General features: G+C 49.8%; 1 protein-coding gene across 2 annotated transcripts; it reads right to left on the reverse strand.

Moving 5' to 3' along the window:
- Window positions 1–11,903: 11,903 nt before the first annotated feature.
- LOC114054336 (V-type proton ATPase subunit C 2-like) lies at window positions 11,904–13,346 on the reverse strand. 2 transcript variants are annotated; one of them, XM_027877551.1, is made up of 3 exons: window positions 12,375–13,346; window positions 12,259–12,263; window positions 11,904–12,225 (listed from the first exon to the last, which is right to left on the reverse strand). In XM_027877551.1, exons 1-3 carry the CDS (start codon window positions 13,204–13,206, stop codon window positions 11,911–11,913), a joined length of 1,152 nt encoding a protein of 383 aa, XP_027733352.1. In that variant the 5' UTR covers window positions 13,207–13,346; the 3' UTR covers window positions 11,904–11,910. The 2 variants fall into 2 exon arrangements, with proteins under 2 accessions (XP_027733352.1, XP_027733351.1); XM_027877550.1 differs by having other exon boundaries at window positions 11,904–13,346.
- Window positions 13,347–18,855: the final 5,509 nt, after the last annotated feature.

Here is an 18,855-nt window from a genome sequence, read left to right on the forward strand (position 1 = left end):
TCTCTGTCTGTCTCTCTCTCTCTGTCTCTCCCTTCCCCTCTCTAGCTCTCTTTGACTGCTTCTATTCTTGTCTCTCACTCTGTCTCTCACTAACTTCACTCCCTAATCTCTCTCTCTCTCCCTCTCCTCTTCTCTTCTCTTCTCTCTGGCTCGCTCCTTATCCCTCTGTCTCTATGTCTCTCTCCCTCTCCCTGCCTCTGTCTCTCTCTCTTCCTCCCTTTCCTCTCTCTGTATCTCTATCTCTCTTGCCCCTCCTCTTTCTCTCTCCATCCCTCCCTCCCCCCGTCCCCCACACTCTCTTCCCCTCTCATCCTTCTCCCTCACTCCCTCTCCTCGTATGTCTGTCTGTCTCTTACCCCTCCTCTCTTTCCTTTCCCTCTGTCTCTGCCTGTCTCTGTGTCTCTCTCCCCCCTTCTCTCTCTGCGTCTCTGCCTCACTCCCTATCCCTCGGTCTCTGTCTCTCTCCCTCTCCTCCCCTGCTTTTCCCTCCCTCTTCCTCTTCTCTCTCTTTATCCATCTCTCTTGCCCCCCCATCTTCCCTTCTTTCCTTCTCTTGCCCCTCCCTCTCGTCTTTCACTCTCTGTCTCCTCATCTCCTTCTCCCTCTCAAACCCTATTTCTATACCCTGTGTCTCTCTCCTCTCTGTCTCTCCCTCTCTCTCCGTCTCTCCCTCTCCCCCTCCTTCCTTTTTCTTTCGGTTTCTGTCTCTAGAAGTCTTTCCTTCTCCCTCTCCCCCTTCCTTTTCTGTCTCTCTCCTTTCCTTGCCAACCACTGTCAATGTTTCTGTCTCTCCCTTTCTCTGTTTTTCTCTCTGTCCCTCTCTATTCCTCTCTCCCCCCCTTTCCCTCTTCCTTTCTGTCTCTGTCTCTCTCTCCCCCCAATACCCCTGCCTCTCCCTCTGTCTCTCTCTTCCCCCTCCTCTCTCTTTTCCTATATCTGTCTCTCTCTCCCTCTTCTCTGTGTTTCTGCCTCACTTCCTATCCCTTAGTCTTTGTCTCTCGGTCTCTGTCTCCCTCCCTCTTTCTCTTCTCTCTCTATCTGTCCCTCTTGACCCTCCTCTCTGTCTTTCTCTCTGTCTCTTTCTCTTTGTCTCTGTTTCTCTTTCTTTCTCTGTCTCTCCCTCCCTTCTCTGTCTCTCCCCCTCCTCTCTTTTCCTCTCTTTGCCTATTTCTATCTCTGCCTGCCTCTCTCTCTCTCTCTCTCTCTCCCCAATCCTCTCTATTCCTCTCTCTCTGCCTTTTCTCTTTCTCCAAACTGAATCTCCCTGTCTGTCTCTCCATCTCACTCTCCTTCCACCCATGTTTCCCTCTCTCTCTCTCCTTCTCCCCCTCCCTTTTCTGTCTACTTTCTTGCCACCCGCACCTGTCAGTGTCTCTCTCTGTCTCTCTCTCCCTTTCTCTTTCTCCCCTGTCTCTTTGCCCCTGTCCCTCTGCCTCTCCCTCCCTCTCTGTTTCTCTCTATCTATCCTTCTATCCTTCTCTCTCTCTCTTTCTCCTCTCCCTCCTTCCCTCCCTCCATACCCCTGCCTCTCCCTCTGTCTCTTTATCTCTGTCTCTCACTTCCCCCTCCTCTCTTTCTCTCCCTGTCTCTCTCCCCTCCTCTTCTATCTCTGTGTCTCTGCCTTTCTCCCTATTCCTCAGTCTCTGTCTCCCACCCTTTCCCCTCTATATCCGTCTCTTACCCTGCCTCTTCATCTTTCTCTCCATGTCTCTTTATCTGTCTGTTTCTCTCTTTCTTTCTCTCTCTCCCCCCTCTGTCTCTCTCTCCTCTGTCTTTGTCTCTCTTTGCCTACTTCTATCTCTCTCTCTCATTCTCCCCTATACTCTCTATCCTCTCTCTTTCTCTCTGTCCCTCTTCCTCACCCTTTCCCTCTCTCTCGCCTCTCCTCTGTCTTTCCCTCTCTGCTCCATCTCTCTCTGTCTCCTATCTCCTCCTTCTTTTTCTTCCTCTCCCCCTCTCCCCCCTTCTCTATCCCTGTGCCTCTCCTTCCTCTCTGTCTCTCCCTCTCTTTCTCTCTCATCCTTTCCCCCTCTCCCCCTCCTCTCTCTCTCTGTCTCTCCTCTCCATCTCACTCCCTATCCCTCTGTCTCTGTGACTCTCTCCCTCTCCCTCCCTCTGTCTCTCTCTTCCTCCCTCTCCTCTCTCTGTATCTCTGTCTCTCTTGCCCTTCCTGTCTGTTTCTGTCTCTCTCCATCCCTCCCTCCCCCCGTCCCCTACTCTCTCTCTCTCCCCTCCCCTCTGTCTCTGTCTCCCTGCCTCTCTAACACTCTGCTCTCCCTCCTTCTTCCTTTTCTCTTTCTCTCTGTCCCTGTCTCTTCATCTCCCTCTCCTTTTCCCTCTCCCTCTCTCTCTCCCCCTTCTTTCTGTCCTCCCCTCTCTCACCTCTGAAGAGAGAAGTCTCTTCATTTCTTGCTCCCTACACTCTCCCCCTTCCCTCCTCTCTCTGCTTCCTGCCTCTCTTCCTCCCTTTCCTTCCTGTCTCTCTCCCTTTCTCCCTTTTTTCTCTTTAATCCTCCCCACTCTCTCCCCTTCTCCTCCCTCTTCCTCCCCATCTCTCTCTTTTCCTCTCTCTTTCACTTCCTCTCCCCTCTCCTCTCTCTTTCCCTTTCTCCCTCCCTCCTTTCTGTCTCTCCCTCTCTCTTTCCCTCTCATCCTTCCCCCTCCCTCCCTCTCCTCTCTCTCTTTCCCTCTGTCTCTGCTTGTCTCTGTCTCTCCCTCCTCTTCTCTCTGTGTCTCTGCATCTCTCCCTATCCCTCAGTCTGTCTCCCTCTTCCTCTCTCTCTGTATCTGTCTCTCTTGCCCCTCCTCTCTCTCTTTCTCTGTCTCTTTATTTATATCTGTCTGTTTCTCTCTCTGTCTCTTTAACTCTCTCTCCCTCTTTCCCTCTCTGTCTCTCTCTCACCCCTCCTCTGTCTTTCCCTCTTTGTCTCCTTACCTCCTTCCCCTTCTCCCTCTCAAACCCCATTTCTATACCCTGCCTCTCTCTCCCCTCTGTCTCTCTCATCCTCTCCCCTCTCTCTGGCCCTCCCTCTCTCTGTCTCTCTGTCCCCAATCCTCTCTTCCTCTCTCTCCAAACTGAATCTCCCTCTCTGTCTCTGTATCTCTGTCTCACTCTCCTTCCACCTATGTTTCCCTCTCTCTGTGTCTCTCTTTCTTCCCCCTTCTCTCTCTGCCTCTCCCTCCCTTTCTGTTTTTCTCTGTCCTTCTCTCCCTCTCTCTTTCTCCTTTCTCTGCCTGTCTTTCTCCTTTGCCTCTCTCTCTCTCCTTTCTCTCTCTTTTCCTCCTCTATACCCCTGCCTCTCCCTCTGTTTCTTTATCTCTCTCTTCCCCCTCCTCTCTCTTTCCCTTTGTCTCTGCTTGTCTCTGTCTCTCTCCCCCTCCTCCCCATCTCCCTCCCTCTTCCTCTTCTCTCTGTATCTGTCTCTCTTGCCCCTCCTCTCTGTTTTTCTGTCTCTTTCTCTCTGTCTCTGTTTCTCTCTTTCTCTGTCTCTCCCTCTCTTCTCTCTCTCCCCCTCCTCTCTTTTCCTGTCTCTCTTTCCCTCTCTACTTAGATCTCCCTCTCACTCATTTCACTCCCTAATAGCTCTCTCTTCCCTACATTCTCCCTCCCCTCTTTGTTTTGCTTTCTCTGTCCTCTGTCTCTGTCCATCTCTCTCTCTCTCTCTCTGCTCTCTCCCCCTCCTTCTCCCTTATCTCTTTTTCTCTGTCCCTGTCTCTCCATCTCACTCTCCTTTTCCCTCTCCCCCCCTTCTTTCTGTCCTCCCTTCTCTCTCACCTCTTTCTTCTCTCTTCATTTCTTGCTCCCTGCACTTTCTCCCTTCTCTCCTCTCTCTGCCTCCTGCCTCTCTTTCTCCCTTTCCTTCCTCTCTCTTTCTCTCTTTCTCTCTCTCTAATCCTCCCTGCTCTCTCCACTTCTCCTTCCTCTCCCTCCCCTCAATCTCTCTCTTTTCCTCTTTTTCTTCCACCTCCTCCCCCCACCACTGCTTGCTTTCTCTTCCTCTCCCTTCTCCTCTTTCCCTCTCTCTCCCTCCTTTCTGTATGTCTCTCCCTCCTCTCTCTCCGTCTCTCTCTCTTTCCCTCTGTCTCTACTTGTCTCTGTCTCTCTCTCCCTCCTCTTCTCTCTGTGTCTGTCTCACTCCCTATCCTTCAGTCTCTGTCTCTCTCTCCCTCTTCTCCCCATCTGTCTCTTCCTCCCTCTTCCTCTTCTGTCTCTGTATCTGTCTCTCTTGCCCCTCCTCTCTTTCTCTGTCTCTTTATCTCTTTCTCTGTTTCTCTCTCTTTCTTTCTCTGTCTCTCCCTCCCGTCTCTCTCTCTCCCTCCTCTCTTTTCCTGTCTCTCTCCCTCTCTACTTCTGTTTCTATCTCTCCTCTCTGTCTCTCACTTCACTCCTTAATGTCTCTCTCTCTCTCTCCCCTGCACTCTCCCTCCTCTCTGTGCCTCTCCCTCTTTCTTTCCCTGTCTCTCAACCCTCCTGTCTCCTCATCTCCTCCCTCTCCTCCACCCCACCCCCTTCTCTATACCCCTGCCTCTCTCCTCTGTCTCTTCCTCTTTCTCTGTCTGTGCATATGTGTATGTGTCTGTCTGTCTGTCTGTCTCTCTCCCCCTCTTTCCCTCTCTTGCCCCTCCCTCTGTCTTTCCTTCTCTGTCTCCTCATCTTCTCCCTCTCAAACCCCATTTCTATACCCTGCATCTCTCTCCTCTGTCTCTCTCTCCTCTCCCTCCTTTCTCTCTCTGTTTCTGTCTCTAGAATCTCCTCTCTCTCCCCCTCCCTTTTCTGTCTCCTTTCCTTCCTCCCCCCCCCCCCCCCCGTCTCTGTCAGTCTCCCTCTCTCTCTCCCCCCTCCTCTCTCTCTGTTTCCTTGTCCCTGTCCCTCTGCCTGCCCCCCTCTCCTTCTCTCTCTTTCCCCTTTTCTGTCTCTGCCTCTCTGTCTCTCTCTGTGTATCTCTACCTCCTCTCTCTTTCTCTGTCTCTCCCTCTCCTTTCTCTCTCTCTCCTTCCCTCTTGCCTCTTTCTTCTCTCTTCTCTTTTGCTCTCTACTCTCTCTCTCTCCTTTTCCTCCTCTACTTTTCCCTTTCCCTCCTATCTCTCTCCCTTTTTTCCTCTCTCATCCTATCTGCTCTCTTCCCTTCTCCCTCTCTCCTTTCTCCCCTCCTTTCTCTCTTTCATTCTCTGTATCTCTATGTGTATCTCTCTCCACCTCCTCTCTTTTGCTGTCTCTCCCTTTCCTTTTCTCTCTCTGACTCTCCCTTTCCCTCTCACCCTCCCTCTCCCTCCTCCTTTTTCTGTCTCTGTCTCTCTGTCTTTCTCTCTCTCACACACACACACACACACACACACTCCCCTCCGTCTCTTTTCCTCTCTCTCTCCCCCTCTCATTCTTTTTCCCCTCTGCCTTTACATCTCTCTCCCCCTCCCATCTGTCTGTCTCTCTCTGTCTTTACCTCTCCCTCCTTCTGTCTCTCTCTTTCCCCCACTCTCTCCCTCCCACCTCTCTCTGTCTCTCCCTGACTCACTTTCCTTTCACCTATCTTTCTATCTCTCTCCTCCCCCTTCTCTACCTCTTTCCCTTTCTGTCTCTCTCCCCCCTCACTCTCTGTCTCCCCTCTCCTTTCTGTCTTTCCCTCTCCATCTCTGTCTGTGTGTCTCTGTGTCTCTCTACCTACTTTTTTTCTCTCCTCTCTCCCCTCCCTCTCCCTATCTTTCTCTTTCTCTCTCTTTTCCCTCTTCTGTCTCTATTTGTCTCCCCCTCTCCCTCTCTCTTCCTCCTCTCTCTTTCTCCCCCTCCTTTCCCCTCCTCTCTCCCTCCCACTGTCTCTCTCCCTCTCTCTCTATCTTTAACTCCCTCTCTCTCCCTGTCACTCTAATCCCCCCATCTCTCTCTCTCTCAATTTCTCTCTTGGTCTCCCTGCCTTTCTCTCTCTCTAGAAATATCTCCCCCCTCCTCACCATCTCCCTCCCTCTCTCTATCTCTCTGTCCCCCTCCCTTTCCCTCTGTCTCTCCTTATCTCTCCCTCTCCGTCTCCCTGCCTCTCTGTCCCTTTCTGTCTCTCTCTCCCTATCTCTCTCTCCTTCTCTCTTTCTCCCCTTTCTTCTCTCTTCTCTCTTGCTTCCTACTCTCTCCCTCTACTTTCCCTCCTCTCTCTCTCCCTCTCTCCTTTTTCTCTCTCTCATCCTCCCCACTCTCTCCCCCTTCCTCTCTCCTCCCTCCTGTCTTTGTCTCCCTCTGGGTATCTTTACCTCCTCTCTCTTTCTGTCTTTCCCTCTCCTTTTCCCTCTCTCTCCTCTCTTGCTGTCTCTCTCTCACACATTCTCCCCCACCTCTCTCTTCCTCTCTTTTCCTTTTTCTCTTTCCCTCTCACTTTTTTCCTCTCCCTCTGCCTTCCTGTCTCTGTGTTCCTGTGTCTCTGTCTCTCTTCCTTCCTCCCTCCTCTCTATCTCTCACTCTCTCTCTGTCCCCCTCCCTCTCCATCTCCGTCTTTCCCTCTCCCACTTTCTCTCGCTTATTCCCCACTCTCTCTGTCCCTCTATCGCTGTGTGTCTCGCTCCCTCCCCCCACTGTCTCTGTATCTCTCCCCAAGCCTCTCTCTCCCTCCCTCCCCTCTGTCTCTTCCCCTCTCCCTCTTTCTCTGCCTGTCTCTCTCCCTTCCCCCCTCCCCTTCCCTCTCCCTCCTCTCTCTCTTTCCCTCTCTGTGTCTCTGTCTGACTCTCCCTCTCTGTCTCTCTCAATCTGTCTCTCTCTGTCCCTCCCTCTCCCTCCTCTCTTTCTCTGTTCCTTCCCTCTCTCTTTCTCCCCCACCCACTCACATCTCAATCCACTGTACTCTGCCTTCCTCCCTCATAGCTCCATGGTAAGGGCTGTCTCCATGGTTACCAATGTTCTTTTCCCTGCTCCCCTTCGGCAGCCTGGCCTCGGTCTTTCCCCCAGAGCTCTCCGCAGTCTGTTGTTGCTGTCCCTTCCCTCGTGCATTTCTGTGCCACTGTCCTCTCCTGCCTCTTCCCCAAGCATCTGGCTATTCCCTCACAGGCTTCTTTGCTAGATCGTCACCAGGCCACAGCATTGCCGAATTCCAGAGCTGGAAGGGGTGTCAGTATCCCCCTGGTCTAGAAGGCATCGTAGAGAAAGTGCTGGATTTGGAGGCAGGAGGACTTCGGTTCAAATTCAGCTGCAGACACTTCCTAGCTGTGGCACTATAGACAAGTCAGTTCCCTTCTGTCTGCTCCAATTTCCTCAACTGTAAAATGGGGATGAAAATAGCCCTGACCTCCCAGGGTTCTTGTAAGAATCAAGTGAGACAGTATTTGTAGGGGGCTTAGCACAATGCCTGGCACATAGATGGGGCCTAATAAATGCTTCTTTCCTGCTTTCCTTTCTGCCTATAAAATGAAAGCGGTTATCCCAATGGCCTCAAAGGTGCCTTCGAACTCTACATGGATGATTCTCTGATCCTAGTCTAACCTTTACCCAAAAAAGAAATTGCTCTTCTATGACTATAACATACTGCACATGGGGTCATCCAGCCTGTTTGAAGATCTCAGATGGTTGGGGGTGGGGAGAGAGAAAGAGAAAAAGAGGGTTACTAGGAGACTTTCCAGGGCAGCCAGGAAGCACTGCAGTGCAGCAGACCTGGAGTCAGAAAAATTCATCTCTCTGAGTTCAAATCTGGCCTCAGACACTTCCTAGCTGTGTGACCTTGGGCAAGTCACTGAACCCTGTTTGCCTCAGTTTCCCCATCTGTAAAATGAGCTAGAGAAGGAAGTGTGAAACCACTCCAGTATCTCTGCCACAAAAACCCCTAATGGGGTCATGAAGAGTCCGACTAAAAACGGCTCAACAGAACACTTCCCGAGGCAGCCACGTCTACACATCTACTTATCAATAGCTCTGTCAGGAAATTTTTTCCTGAACGTCAGGCCTAAATTGGCTTCTCTGTAACTTCCCCACATCGTTCAGGTTCACAGCAAGTTCAATCCCTCCCCCAATGAGACCTTCAAACAGCTGGAGAGAATCATCATCATCATCATCTCCTCCCCGCAGTATTGTCTCCTTTAGTCCCATCTCACCCATTTACTTCAAGTGAGTCTCATGGGAAGGCCCTTTTTTTCTAGGCAGGTCGCCCTCCTCTGGACATTCTCCATCTTATTCATGTCCCAATACTCCCTTGTGTGCCAGAAGCTGGGCTTCTCTTAAGGTGACCCAAGGCCCCACCATTGCTGACTCATAGTGAGCTGGCAAGCCACGAAATCTGTCCATCTTTTTTCAGACAAACTGCTGTCTAACCAGGCTTTTCCCACCTTGTGCTGGTGAAGGTGATGTCTAGAGCCCGGGCCCTTTTGGATCTTGTCATCCAGAGTGTTAGCTCTCCCTCCCAGCTTGGCCTTTATCCAAGTCACTAACAAAAATGTTAACCAGTACCAGACTAAGCACAGATCCCTAGGGCACTCCACTGGAGACCTCCTGCCAAGTTGACACCAAGCCATTAATGATTATTCTACAAGTCTGGCCATCCAACCAGGTAAATTTCTGTAGCAAAGAAAAGAGAAACAAAATATTTGAGGACTTTGGCCTTGTCTCTGTCATTTGTCATCATTATCCCCTCCACCCTAGGTACTCATTGGCCCTCTCTTCTGGCCCCCAACAAAAGATTTTAGAAAAGATTTTAGAAAAACAGAGAGACCTCAACCCTTGAAGACTGTCCCATAGGACTGAGAAAAGCCTCGCAAGCACCCCTAAGCACCTATTCAGACATGAAAACTGCCAGGTCATGCCCCCTAACCATGGGTGTCCCCCCAAAGCTCTGTTGAGATCTCGTGCTCTTCCAGATCTCAGCACCTCCCACGAGTCCATGTCTATGCAGTGACTCAATGCAGTGATTGCCAAGTCTAGATAGCTAGGCTTTATCACCAACTCTCTGTTGACCCTTTTCACCTAGATGACCCAGAGATATCTCAAACTTGACACATCCAAAAAGGAATTTCGTTTCCCGACCCCTTCCCCACAAACCAATCACTCCTTCAACCTCCCCAACGGATTTGAGGCCCCCCCACAATCTTTCCAGGAGCCCGGGCCACCCTAGACTCTGACCTTTCCTCTCCCTTACCCCACATACCTAAGCAATCGTCAAACCTTATCGATTCTACTTCCCCCATATCTCTCATACAGGTCCTCCTTCCACCCCCCCCCCTCCACACCAGCTCAGGCCTTCATTACCTCTGCCCAGACTAGATTAATGACATTTAAAGCCGTTCAAAGTCGAGCTCCATCGTACCTTTTCATTCATTCATTCATTCATTCATTCGCCCACTCATTCGATAAGCATCTATTAAGCATCTGCTATGGTCAGCGTCTCCATCTGTGGACTGCTCTATGTCCGCCTTCGAAGGAGGGCGGGGTAAGTAACCCCGACACCTTGCACATAGTAGGTGGTTAATAAATGCTCATTGGGTTGTATTGGACAGGAGGAGTGAGAAAAGAGCATGAGTGCATTGGGTCGGGGAGGCTCTCAGTGGCCAGACTAAGCCTCGCCAGGATGACCCTTCTCCCTCTTCAATACCTGAGGCCCTGAGGGCAGCTGGAGTCACAGCAGGAGGTGCCGCTGTCCGGGGTGCTGGTGTGACCCCGGGGGCTTCGGGCAGCGGGCGCAGCGGCGGCCGGCGGGGATAGAGCTGGAGCTGCGACTGAGGCTGCTGCTGCAAGACAAGCCACCTCCAGACTGCAGAGGGAACGCCCAGGGCTGCCGCAGTGGTCGCTGAACTGCACATGCTCAGGCTGCGCTTTTTCCAGCTTCATACCGCGCATGCGCACGGGGGTGGGGGTGGGGGGCACCTCCTTTCCACCCCCTCCTCACTTGTACCTTAAGGGGCCTCTTCTCTTCTCCCCACCCCCTTCCCCGCGCATGTGCACAGTGGGACTGCTGCTCTTCCACCCACACACCCATTTGTGCACTGAAGGGTCTCTTTCCTCTCCTGACTTGTGGACTAAAAGGTCTTCTTTCGCTCCTCCTCACGGGTGGAATTAAGAGCTGCTCTTCCTCCTCTTCCTCCCCCGCCCCACCACGCGTGTACACTAGGGTGCCTCTCCCCCCAACCTTGTAAAATAAGGAACCTGTCCTCCCACTCTCTGAATATGCAGAGAGGGCCCTCTTTTCTTCGCCCCCTCTCTCTCCTCAGTGATGGGCTGAGGTACCTCTTCACTCATTGGACATTTGGAGAACCTTGAACCCGTGCCTTGCAAGTGGTCTTATCAACATCAAGGCCGGCAAATTTCCTCAGTATAGGAACTCTGCCCACCAGGTGCACTCACTTTCTGAGATGGTTGGCCTGAGACTCAGAGGGGTTAAGGGATTTGCCCAAGATCACCCAGCTACTAAATGTCAGAGGTGGGTTTTGAACTCAGACCAGCCAGACTCCGCAAGGCCAACACTAGGCCATACAGCCTCTCTGAAATACACCTAATTAGAAATACAATAACGATGTCACCCTGGTTATGGAGCCTTTTTTCCCATCCATAGATCACCACCGGGGTCTAGGGGAAAGGAACAGGCTCATCGATGTTAAGGGAAGCCCAGCACCGCGGAAGATGGGACTATTCCTCCAGCCTCAGATGGCCCTGGCCCGTGCTGCACAGGAACCAGAAAGCCTGAAAGCAGCGCAGTCATTAATCATGTCCCTAGAGTGCACAGGCTGGGGCCTAGGGGCTCAGATTCTGCTGCCTTATGACTGCTTACAGACTTTGGGCCAACGGCTTCACCTTCATTCTAGAGCAGAGAAGTATGTGGAGATGCTACGTTCCACAATTTAACTTCTGCCATGTTCACCTTCCTCTACTGGTTTTGTGTCAGGGACTTCCTTTCCACAAATATCTCTTGGCCTTTCTTCCTCTTCTGTCTCATTGAGCTTCTTCATCTCTCCTGTCTAATGTTAGCAAAGCTCCCCTGTCCCCCAATGCACCCCCCCCACAAAGCCCCACAGAATAACCAATTCTCTTTCTTCCTGCTTCTCACTTACTCCCCTTATTTCCCTCAAGGACCCTCTAACAGCTTCCCAAATCCTAAGCCTCTAGAGGTAGAATGTTCCTAACATTGGGTTTCTACTTAGGGAAAGGTTTACTAACTCCTCCTTACGGAATTTTTTTCAAAAACTACGAGAGCTTTTTTAAAAAAAATTATTATTGACAAAAATATAGGCAACCACAATGCATTTGTTTTGTAGTAACATTCTAAAGTCTAAGACATCTTTTAGAAAATCGTTTCCAGGGGCAGCTAGGTGGCCCCGTGGATAGAGCACCCGCCCTGAAGTCAGGAGAACCTGGGTTCAAATCCGACCTCAGACCAAACACTTGACATTTACTATCTGTGTGTGTGTGTGACCTGGGGCAAGTCACTTAACCCCAATTGCCTAAAAAGAAACAAACAAAAAAAAAGAAAATCATTTCCACTTGCCTTCTCAATGAGGGTGGGTGGGAAAGAAGGGAGAGAATTTGGAACTCAAAGTTTTAAAAATGAATGTTAATTGTTTTTACATGCAACTGGAATATAAGATGTACAGGCAACTAGATATAGAAATCTATCTTGCCCTACAGGAAAATAGAAGGGGAAGGGAATAAGAGAAGGGGAAGGGGTGATAGAAGGGAGGGCAGATTAGGGGAAGGGGTATTCAGAATGCAGGCCATCTGGGGGTGGGGGAAGGGGAGAGATGGAAAGAAAAAATTGGAACTCAAAATCTTGTGGAAGTGAATGTCGAAAACTAAAAATTAATTAATTAATTTAAAAACTCATTTCTATGCTGGGGAAATTCTTTACTTAAAAATGCTCTGGCTAATGGTAGCCAACATTTACGATTTAATTTGATTCCACCAAGAGAGGAAATGGGGCCAGTTCAGAGATGATTAAGAATTGCCTGACTTGTAAAAAGTTAGTCGAGAAATTTAAGCCTAATGTTGAAGCAGACATAAGGAAAGTACTCTTCGTTACTTAGTTGTAATCCGGGGATATTCACAGGTGTATCCACCATACTGGCTGCCACTGCATCCAGGTGTTTGAAAGTTGAGTTGAGAATCTTCCTCAGACGTTTGCGGGACTTCTTCTGGGGATGTAACAATACTGCCTTAAAATTCACAGGTAGGCCGTACCTTAATGAGGATTCCGCAAATATGCTCAAGGCCGCTATATGAATCCAGACAAGAAGTGTTTTACCAAAGTTCACCTTGAGCCAGTGCAGAAATGGACTCTTCCAGCTGCCCTCACTCTCCAGCTCTTCCACTTTCTCTGTCTGTTTTTTCGTTCCACGCTTCCAGCACTTCCTCAACCTGATGGCTTTCGCAATGCGATCCAGGAAGGAAGAGGGGCGGCTATTCTTAGCTCTTCGGGAATGATCACGTTGCTTCTTTGCTGAAAGCAATTTGGTCAGCTCTTCCCTTTCACTTTGAATTTGTTTTTCATCATAAAAAAAGTCTCGAACTGTGAACTTGTTGGCTGTGGCTTTGGCTTTGAAATCATCAATCGCTTTCTGGAAAATCGTGACAGTAAAGAGGCCGTTCTCCTGGTCTTCAGCAATCAACTTGGTGGATCGAGGGACCACCATATCTGAGAGGGATTCGTAAGTTTTCTGCCACAGAGAATAACTTGCCTTTGGAACAACGACCAGAAGGGTGATGAGATATTTCGAATCCAATACAAAATCCTCTTTTCTCACGATATCGGACACTGTCCGAGTGAAGAGACTCCCCAGCAATTTCTTTTCCATGTTCTCCAGCTCTCTTTTCAGTTGGCTGTAGGCAGTGATGCTGCTTTTCAGATCAGTCTCCACTTGAGCCAACTCCTTCCCTAATGTATCTGCTATAGCCCCCAAGGGCTGTTTCACTGGATATTTGGTCAAGTCCCATTCAAAGTGGGTCACAAAAGAAGCCAAGGTGACTCCATCGGCAAAGAGGTACTCCTGAACTTCACCTTTCTTGGCTGCCTTCAGTTCTAGAACATACCGAGTCATTCTCGTCATTCTCTTCATGAGGCTTTCGGCCAAGCGGCCAAGTTCCCCCAACTCGTCTGAGAGGCTAAGCAGAGAATCTAAGGTCCCCATCTTGAAATCGGGAATAAGGAAGTCCGTGTTTCGGGACAGGTTGGACTTGGAGGTGAAATTGTTCATCCGCTCTAAAATCTGCAAGTTTTCCCTGTCTCCAGGGACAGAAATTAACCAAAACTCTGACGACATGCTTCACACCTTTTGTTTTCGCCCAGATGACCGCTGCTCAGCGAAGAAGTTTCGAATGCTCTCCCGAGGAGGGCTGAAGGGAGAGAGTAGAGGCAGTCTGGGAACAATCTAATGCTGAGTTTCCTTCAATTGGGCAACCCCTGAGGTGGGCTGTGGGAAAGAACTGCCCGCAGTCCCTCTGCCCTCTGCCCTCGGTCCCTTCGGAGCCTCTCCACCGTCCCCTAGTGGGCCGAAATAGGGAGCCACGGGCTTCTGTTGGGCCTGGCTAGACCTACAGGACCCATCTGTCTAGCGAGGGCGAGGCCTTGTGCGTTTGTCTGGCTCCCAGGCAGCTGCCACGCCCTTGCCACGCCCTATCCTGCCTTTGTTTCCCAAGCTCTATGCACTACTACGCAACCCGGCAGTGGCCAGTTCCCTGCTTTTTCTGCCTCTGGGAGGCTCTTAAGAGCAGCTGAATTCAAGGTAAATGAGGTGCCTATTGAGCTTCATTCTACTGACCCTACCCATCCCTGGTCACCTTTAAGGCTTAGATAAGGAGGCTTTACAGCTCTGGAAGCCTTTCCAGATGGCCCTTGTCAATAATAGCGGCTATGGTGGCAAATGACAGCAAATTTGCTTCCCCTTGGAGGTTCTGTAGCCCCTGGCAGAAAAGAAAGCCTTCCAGTGCCTGGAAAGTGCCTTACACTTAGGAGAAGCTTACTAAATGATACTTACACAAAACCGAATGCTTACTTTTCTCAGGACTCTTCCGAAATAGTTCCCATCGTCCTTAGAGCATCGATGTGTTTTTATTTCACCAATAGGCCTCCCCTACACACACCCCACATTCTTCTCTTGACTTGCTCTCATCTTCTTCACTTGGGCTCATACTTGGCCTTGGCTTCTCCCTGGATCCATTTCCCATACCTTGGCCAACTTAACCCAGCTACCTGGCCTGCGCTTCCTTTGGTGGGCTTTTTGGGGCTGGTAGCATGGCTGCCTGGGTCAGACCCTCCATTTTATGGTGTCTGCTGTCCAGCTTCTCTCTCCACTGCTGGCCCTGACTGATTGACACGCAGCTCCTCCCCCAGGCTGTGCTTCTCCTTTTTATCCTGGGCCCAGCCATTCTACACCCTGCCTAGGCCATACTAACAGACCTGCATGGGAACCCATGAATGCTTGCAGGGCCCTGGGCGAGGCTTCTAGGAGCTCAGCAGGCTATGGGGGAAGAGTCTGGCTGCAGTGGGGAGTTATATTGGGAGACAGTGAGAGAAAGGGGGATTGGGTACAATGGGGCCAAGCTGCAGTGGCACCTTCTGACAGTGAGGGGTGGGCAGGGAGGTCTGTGAGCAGGGGAATGATGGGATGGACTGAAGTGAAGTTGGAGGAAACCTCATCTGTGTAGAGGAGCCCAGAGCAGTCCCTTAGGAAGGGGTTGCAATATATAGACTTGAGGGCATTTGGGCTCAGACTAAGAGGGAGGGAGAAGGGAATAAGCATTTATTAAGCACCTGCTGTATGCCAGGCACTGTGCTAAGTGCTTTGTACAAATATGATCTCTAACCCTAACCCTAACCCTAACCTGCAAGGAATAAGACAATGAAATTTAGCAGGATCCCTTCACTTTGGTTCTCCCATCCTGAAACTTCAGAGAATTTCAGGTTTTTATATACCACCGCTGTTTCTGTCTTTACCTAAACTTTGTACCTGATATAAGAATGTTTAAAAAATTCATAAGGGTCTAACTTGTAAAATGAATTCTTCTGTCTTTTAGAATTATCAGATACTTTAAAATGGGAAAATAATTTTACTTTCTTCACAATTATCAATACAATTTTATATGTAAAATTCTTAACCCAATTTGGGAACTTATTACTAAAACATAATCAAGATTCATCAGAAGTGTCTGAGGCAGCAAGGTGGCTCAGTGGCCGAAGGACTACACTTGGAGCCAGGAAAAAAGGAGTTTGGATCTGGCCTCTGACACCAACTGTCTGTGTGACCTTGAGCAAGTCACTATATCTCTGTCAAAGGAAATGACATAGTTCAAGTGCTTTGCAACATTTAAAGGGATATACATATATATACGTATGTATATATATATATATTCACACATACATATATATACATATATCTGCATACATATTTGTATATCTATATACATATAGAGATACATACATACATAGCAGCTAAGTGGTGCAGTGGATAGAGCACTGGGTTGGAAGCAGGAAGATTTCTCTTCCTGGGTTCCAATCCAGCCTCAGACACTTACCAGCTGTGTGACCCTGCATAAGTCACTTTACCTTGTTTGCTTCAGTTTCTGCATCAGTGAAATTGAGCTGGAAAAAGAAATGGCAAACCACTCTAGTATCTCTACCAAGAAAACCCCTAATGGGGTCAGAAAGAGTTGGACATGACTGAAATATAACAACTATATACATATATATATACACACACATATATATACATATATATATATACACATATATACACATATATATACACACATATATATACATATATATACACATATATATACATATACACACATATATACACACATATACATATATACACACATATATACACACATATATATATATATACACACATATATATACATATATATACACATATATATATATATACACATATATATACACACATATATATCAAGGCATTGTTATCACCATCATCACCACTGTTGTTAATAGTACAAATGCTAATAATTATTCAATTTGAGGCACACTGGATTATGGCTAGGATGGGGCGTTAATACCAGGAAAGATCTTGTCCCCTACTGCCTCATTCTTCCCCAGAACTCGGCTGGCTCCTCCCTTGGGGGTCCCCAGCCATCTGGCCTCCTGCCTCCATCTTTCCCCCTGCTCCTGCCAGGGGGACTCTCTATTCCTTTGCCCTGCCCGTCCCACAGCACTGCCCTGGGCCAGCTCATGGTAGATGCCCAATAATGCTGACTGCTATACATTTGTGTCTTGCCTAGGCCTTTGACGATGTTTGTCCAACCACAGAGTTCCAGGATCCGCAGCCGGGGAACGGACACCAGCATGAGAACATGGGTCTCAGAAAGTGCTTTCTGCGGCAACTTGGGTCTGTGGTCATCGTCATCATCATCCTAGTTGTCATCGTTGTTGTCACTGCCGCCATGTCGTTCAGGCCAGAGTGATCTTTCTTTGGTAAGGTGACATTGAACAATTGCTACTTATGTGGCCCCTAGGTACTCATCAGGTGATTCGGCAGAAAACTAGATATGGTCCCTCCTTTCTTGGGGCTTACAGTCTAGCTGAGGGTACACGACTGCAGGCCTGCATGAAACAGGGGAGTCAGAGGGCAAAGAAGTATGGGGCTAAGTTCCCCAAGGAGCAGGACAGACGAATATCACGGCAGAGAAGGGCAGGAGATCTGGATGGGTCTCAGGGGGGTGTCTAAGCCTTCTGAGAGGGAAGTGCTAAGGTAATGAAATCAAGAGGGGTAGAGGAAGTCAGTATGGGGGGGGAGGTAAATGAGCTAGAAAAGAGAAAGGACAGCTGGATGGGGAAGGAGGAAGGGAGCAGGGAGCAACAAAAGCATGGAGAGGGAGTAAGCTAGAGACGGGAGAAGAGATGTTCTCATAGTTTGCTGACAGCAGGAGGAGGAGGAAGGGAAAAAAGTAGAAGACAGTGGGAGTGAACTAGAAAGTATAGAAGAGTGATCTGTGAGAGATGAGGGAGGAGGTGGGAGTGAGCTTGAGGGGGGAGGAGGTAAGAATGGGATAGAGAGAGGGGAGGAGGTAAGAATGGGATAGAGAGGGGGAGTAGGTGAGAATGGATAGAGAGAGAGGAGGAGGTAAGAATGGGATAGAGAGGGAGAGGAAGTGAGAATGGGACAGAGGAGGGGAGGAGGTGAGAATGGGATGGGGGAGGAAAAGTGGGGAGTGAACTCAAGAGGGGATCTGGGAGGGACATTGGAGTAGGGGTCCTGGCACTTTAAAATATACGTCTATTTTGACAAGTGTATTTCAATAGAATAGGTTTCCATAGTAACCCTCCCTAGTTTCTGGAATGCATTTAACATTTTCCCCTTCTGAGTAGGGGTCCCAAATTTCACCAGAATGCCCACAGGCTCCAGGACTTGAAACAGGTTAAGAAGCCAAGAGCTAGAGAGGAGAAGAGGGGTGGAGCTAAAAATGGAGACAGGAGAAGCAGTGAGGTGGACAGAGGAGGGCAATCAGATTAAGAGGGGAAGGAAGGGCTCTATGAGCTAGAAAGGGGAGATGAATGAGCTGGGGGGAAATGTGGGGCGGCAAATGAGCAAGCAGTGAACTGAGAGGGGAAGAGGCAGAAGGCAGTGACCTAGAGAGAGGAAAAAGTGGAGTGTAATGAGGTAGAGACAGGGCTTGGAGAGTGAGGATACTGAGGCTGGGGGAGATGTGAGATGGAAGGGGCAGGAGAGGGAAGGTGGGAGGGGGCCAAGCTAGGAGGGAGAGAGGAGGGAAAGGGGGAGGAAGAGTGAGCTAAGAGGGCAAAGTGGGGGGAGATTAGAAAAGAAGGGAATCAATCAGTCACCATTTATTAAACACCTACTGTGTGCCAGGCACTGTTAAGTGCCAGAAATATAAAGTAGCAAAAGATAGTCCCTGCCCTCTAAGGGCTTACAATCTAATCCATGCATATATTTACAAAGCAAGCTCTAGACAGGATAAAAAGGAACCAATTAACAGAGGGAAGGCCCTGGAATTAGAAAGGGATGGGGAAGGCTTCCTGGAGAAGGGGGATTTTAATAAGGACTGAAATGAATCCAGGGAGGTGAGTGGTGAGTGCAGAGGAGGGAGAGCATTCCAGACAGCCAGAGAAAATGCCCAGAAGCCCAGAGATGGAGGGTCTTGTTCATGGAACAGCCAGGAGCCAAGTGTCACTGGCTCAGAGTACCTGAGAGGAGCAGGTGATGAAAGGCCTTGAATGCCAAACGCTGAACATTTTGTACTTGATCCTGGGGCAATAGGGTGCCACTGGAGACTACTGAGTAGGGTGGTTACATACGTCAAGACCTACCCTTTAGGAAAGTTACTTTAATGGCTGAATGGAGAGTGGGCTGGAGTGGGGAGAGACTTGAGGGAAGCAGGCCTGCACCAGGATGGGGGCCGAAGAAAGAAGGAAGGGGTGGAGGCTGGGGTGGGGGGAGAAGAAGGGAGAGGATGGCAAGATGGAGCTACCAGAGGAGGAGGAGATCAGGAAATGGAGGAAGCAGGAGGGGGAGCATAGGGAGGATGGCAGAGGGGGCAGAAGGGAGATGAGGGAACACGAGAAGGGAAGAGGAGTGCAGTGAGCTAGGAAGGGAAGAAAGGCTTCAGACAGGAGAGAGAGAAAGGAATGGGGGGACAGAGTGGAGGAAGGAGCCCAGCAGGGAGATACAGATGGAGATGGGAGGCGAGGTACCAAGACAGGGGGGATAGGAAAGGCAATAACAGGAGGATGGTGGAAGGAGGATGCTGCAGGAGGGAGATGGGAGGGGGGATGCAGCAGGAGGGAGATGGGAGGAGGGATGCAGCAGGAGGGAGATGGGAGGGGGGATAGCAAGAGGGAGGGAGACGGGAGGGGGGATAGCAAGAGGGAGGGAGATGGGAGGAGGGATGCCGCAGGAGGGAGATGGGAGGAGGGATGCCGCAGGAGGGAG

Source organism: Vombatus ursinus, unplaced genomic scaffold, assembly GCF_900497805.2.
Source record: "Vombatus ursinus unplaced genomic scaffold, bare-nosed wombat genome assembly UNPS02004268.1, whole genome shotgun sequence".
NCBI lineage: Eukaryota > Metazoa > Chordata > Mammalia > Diprotodontia > Vombatidae > Vombatus > Vombatus ursinus.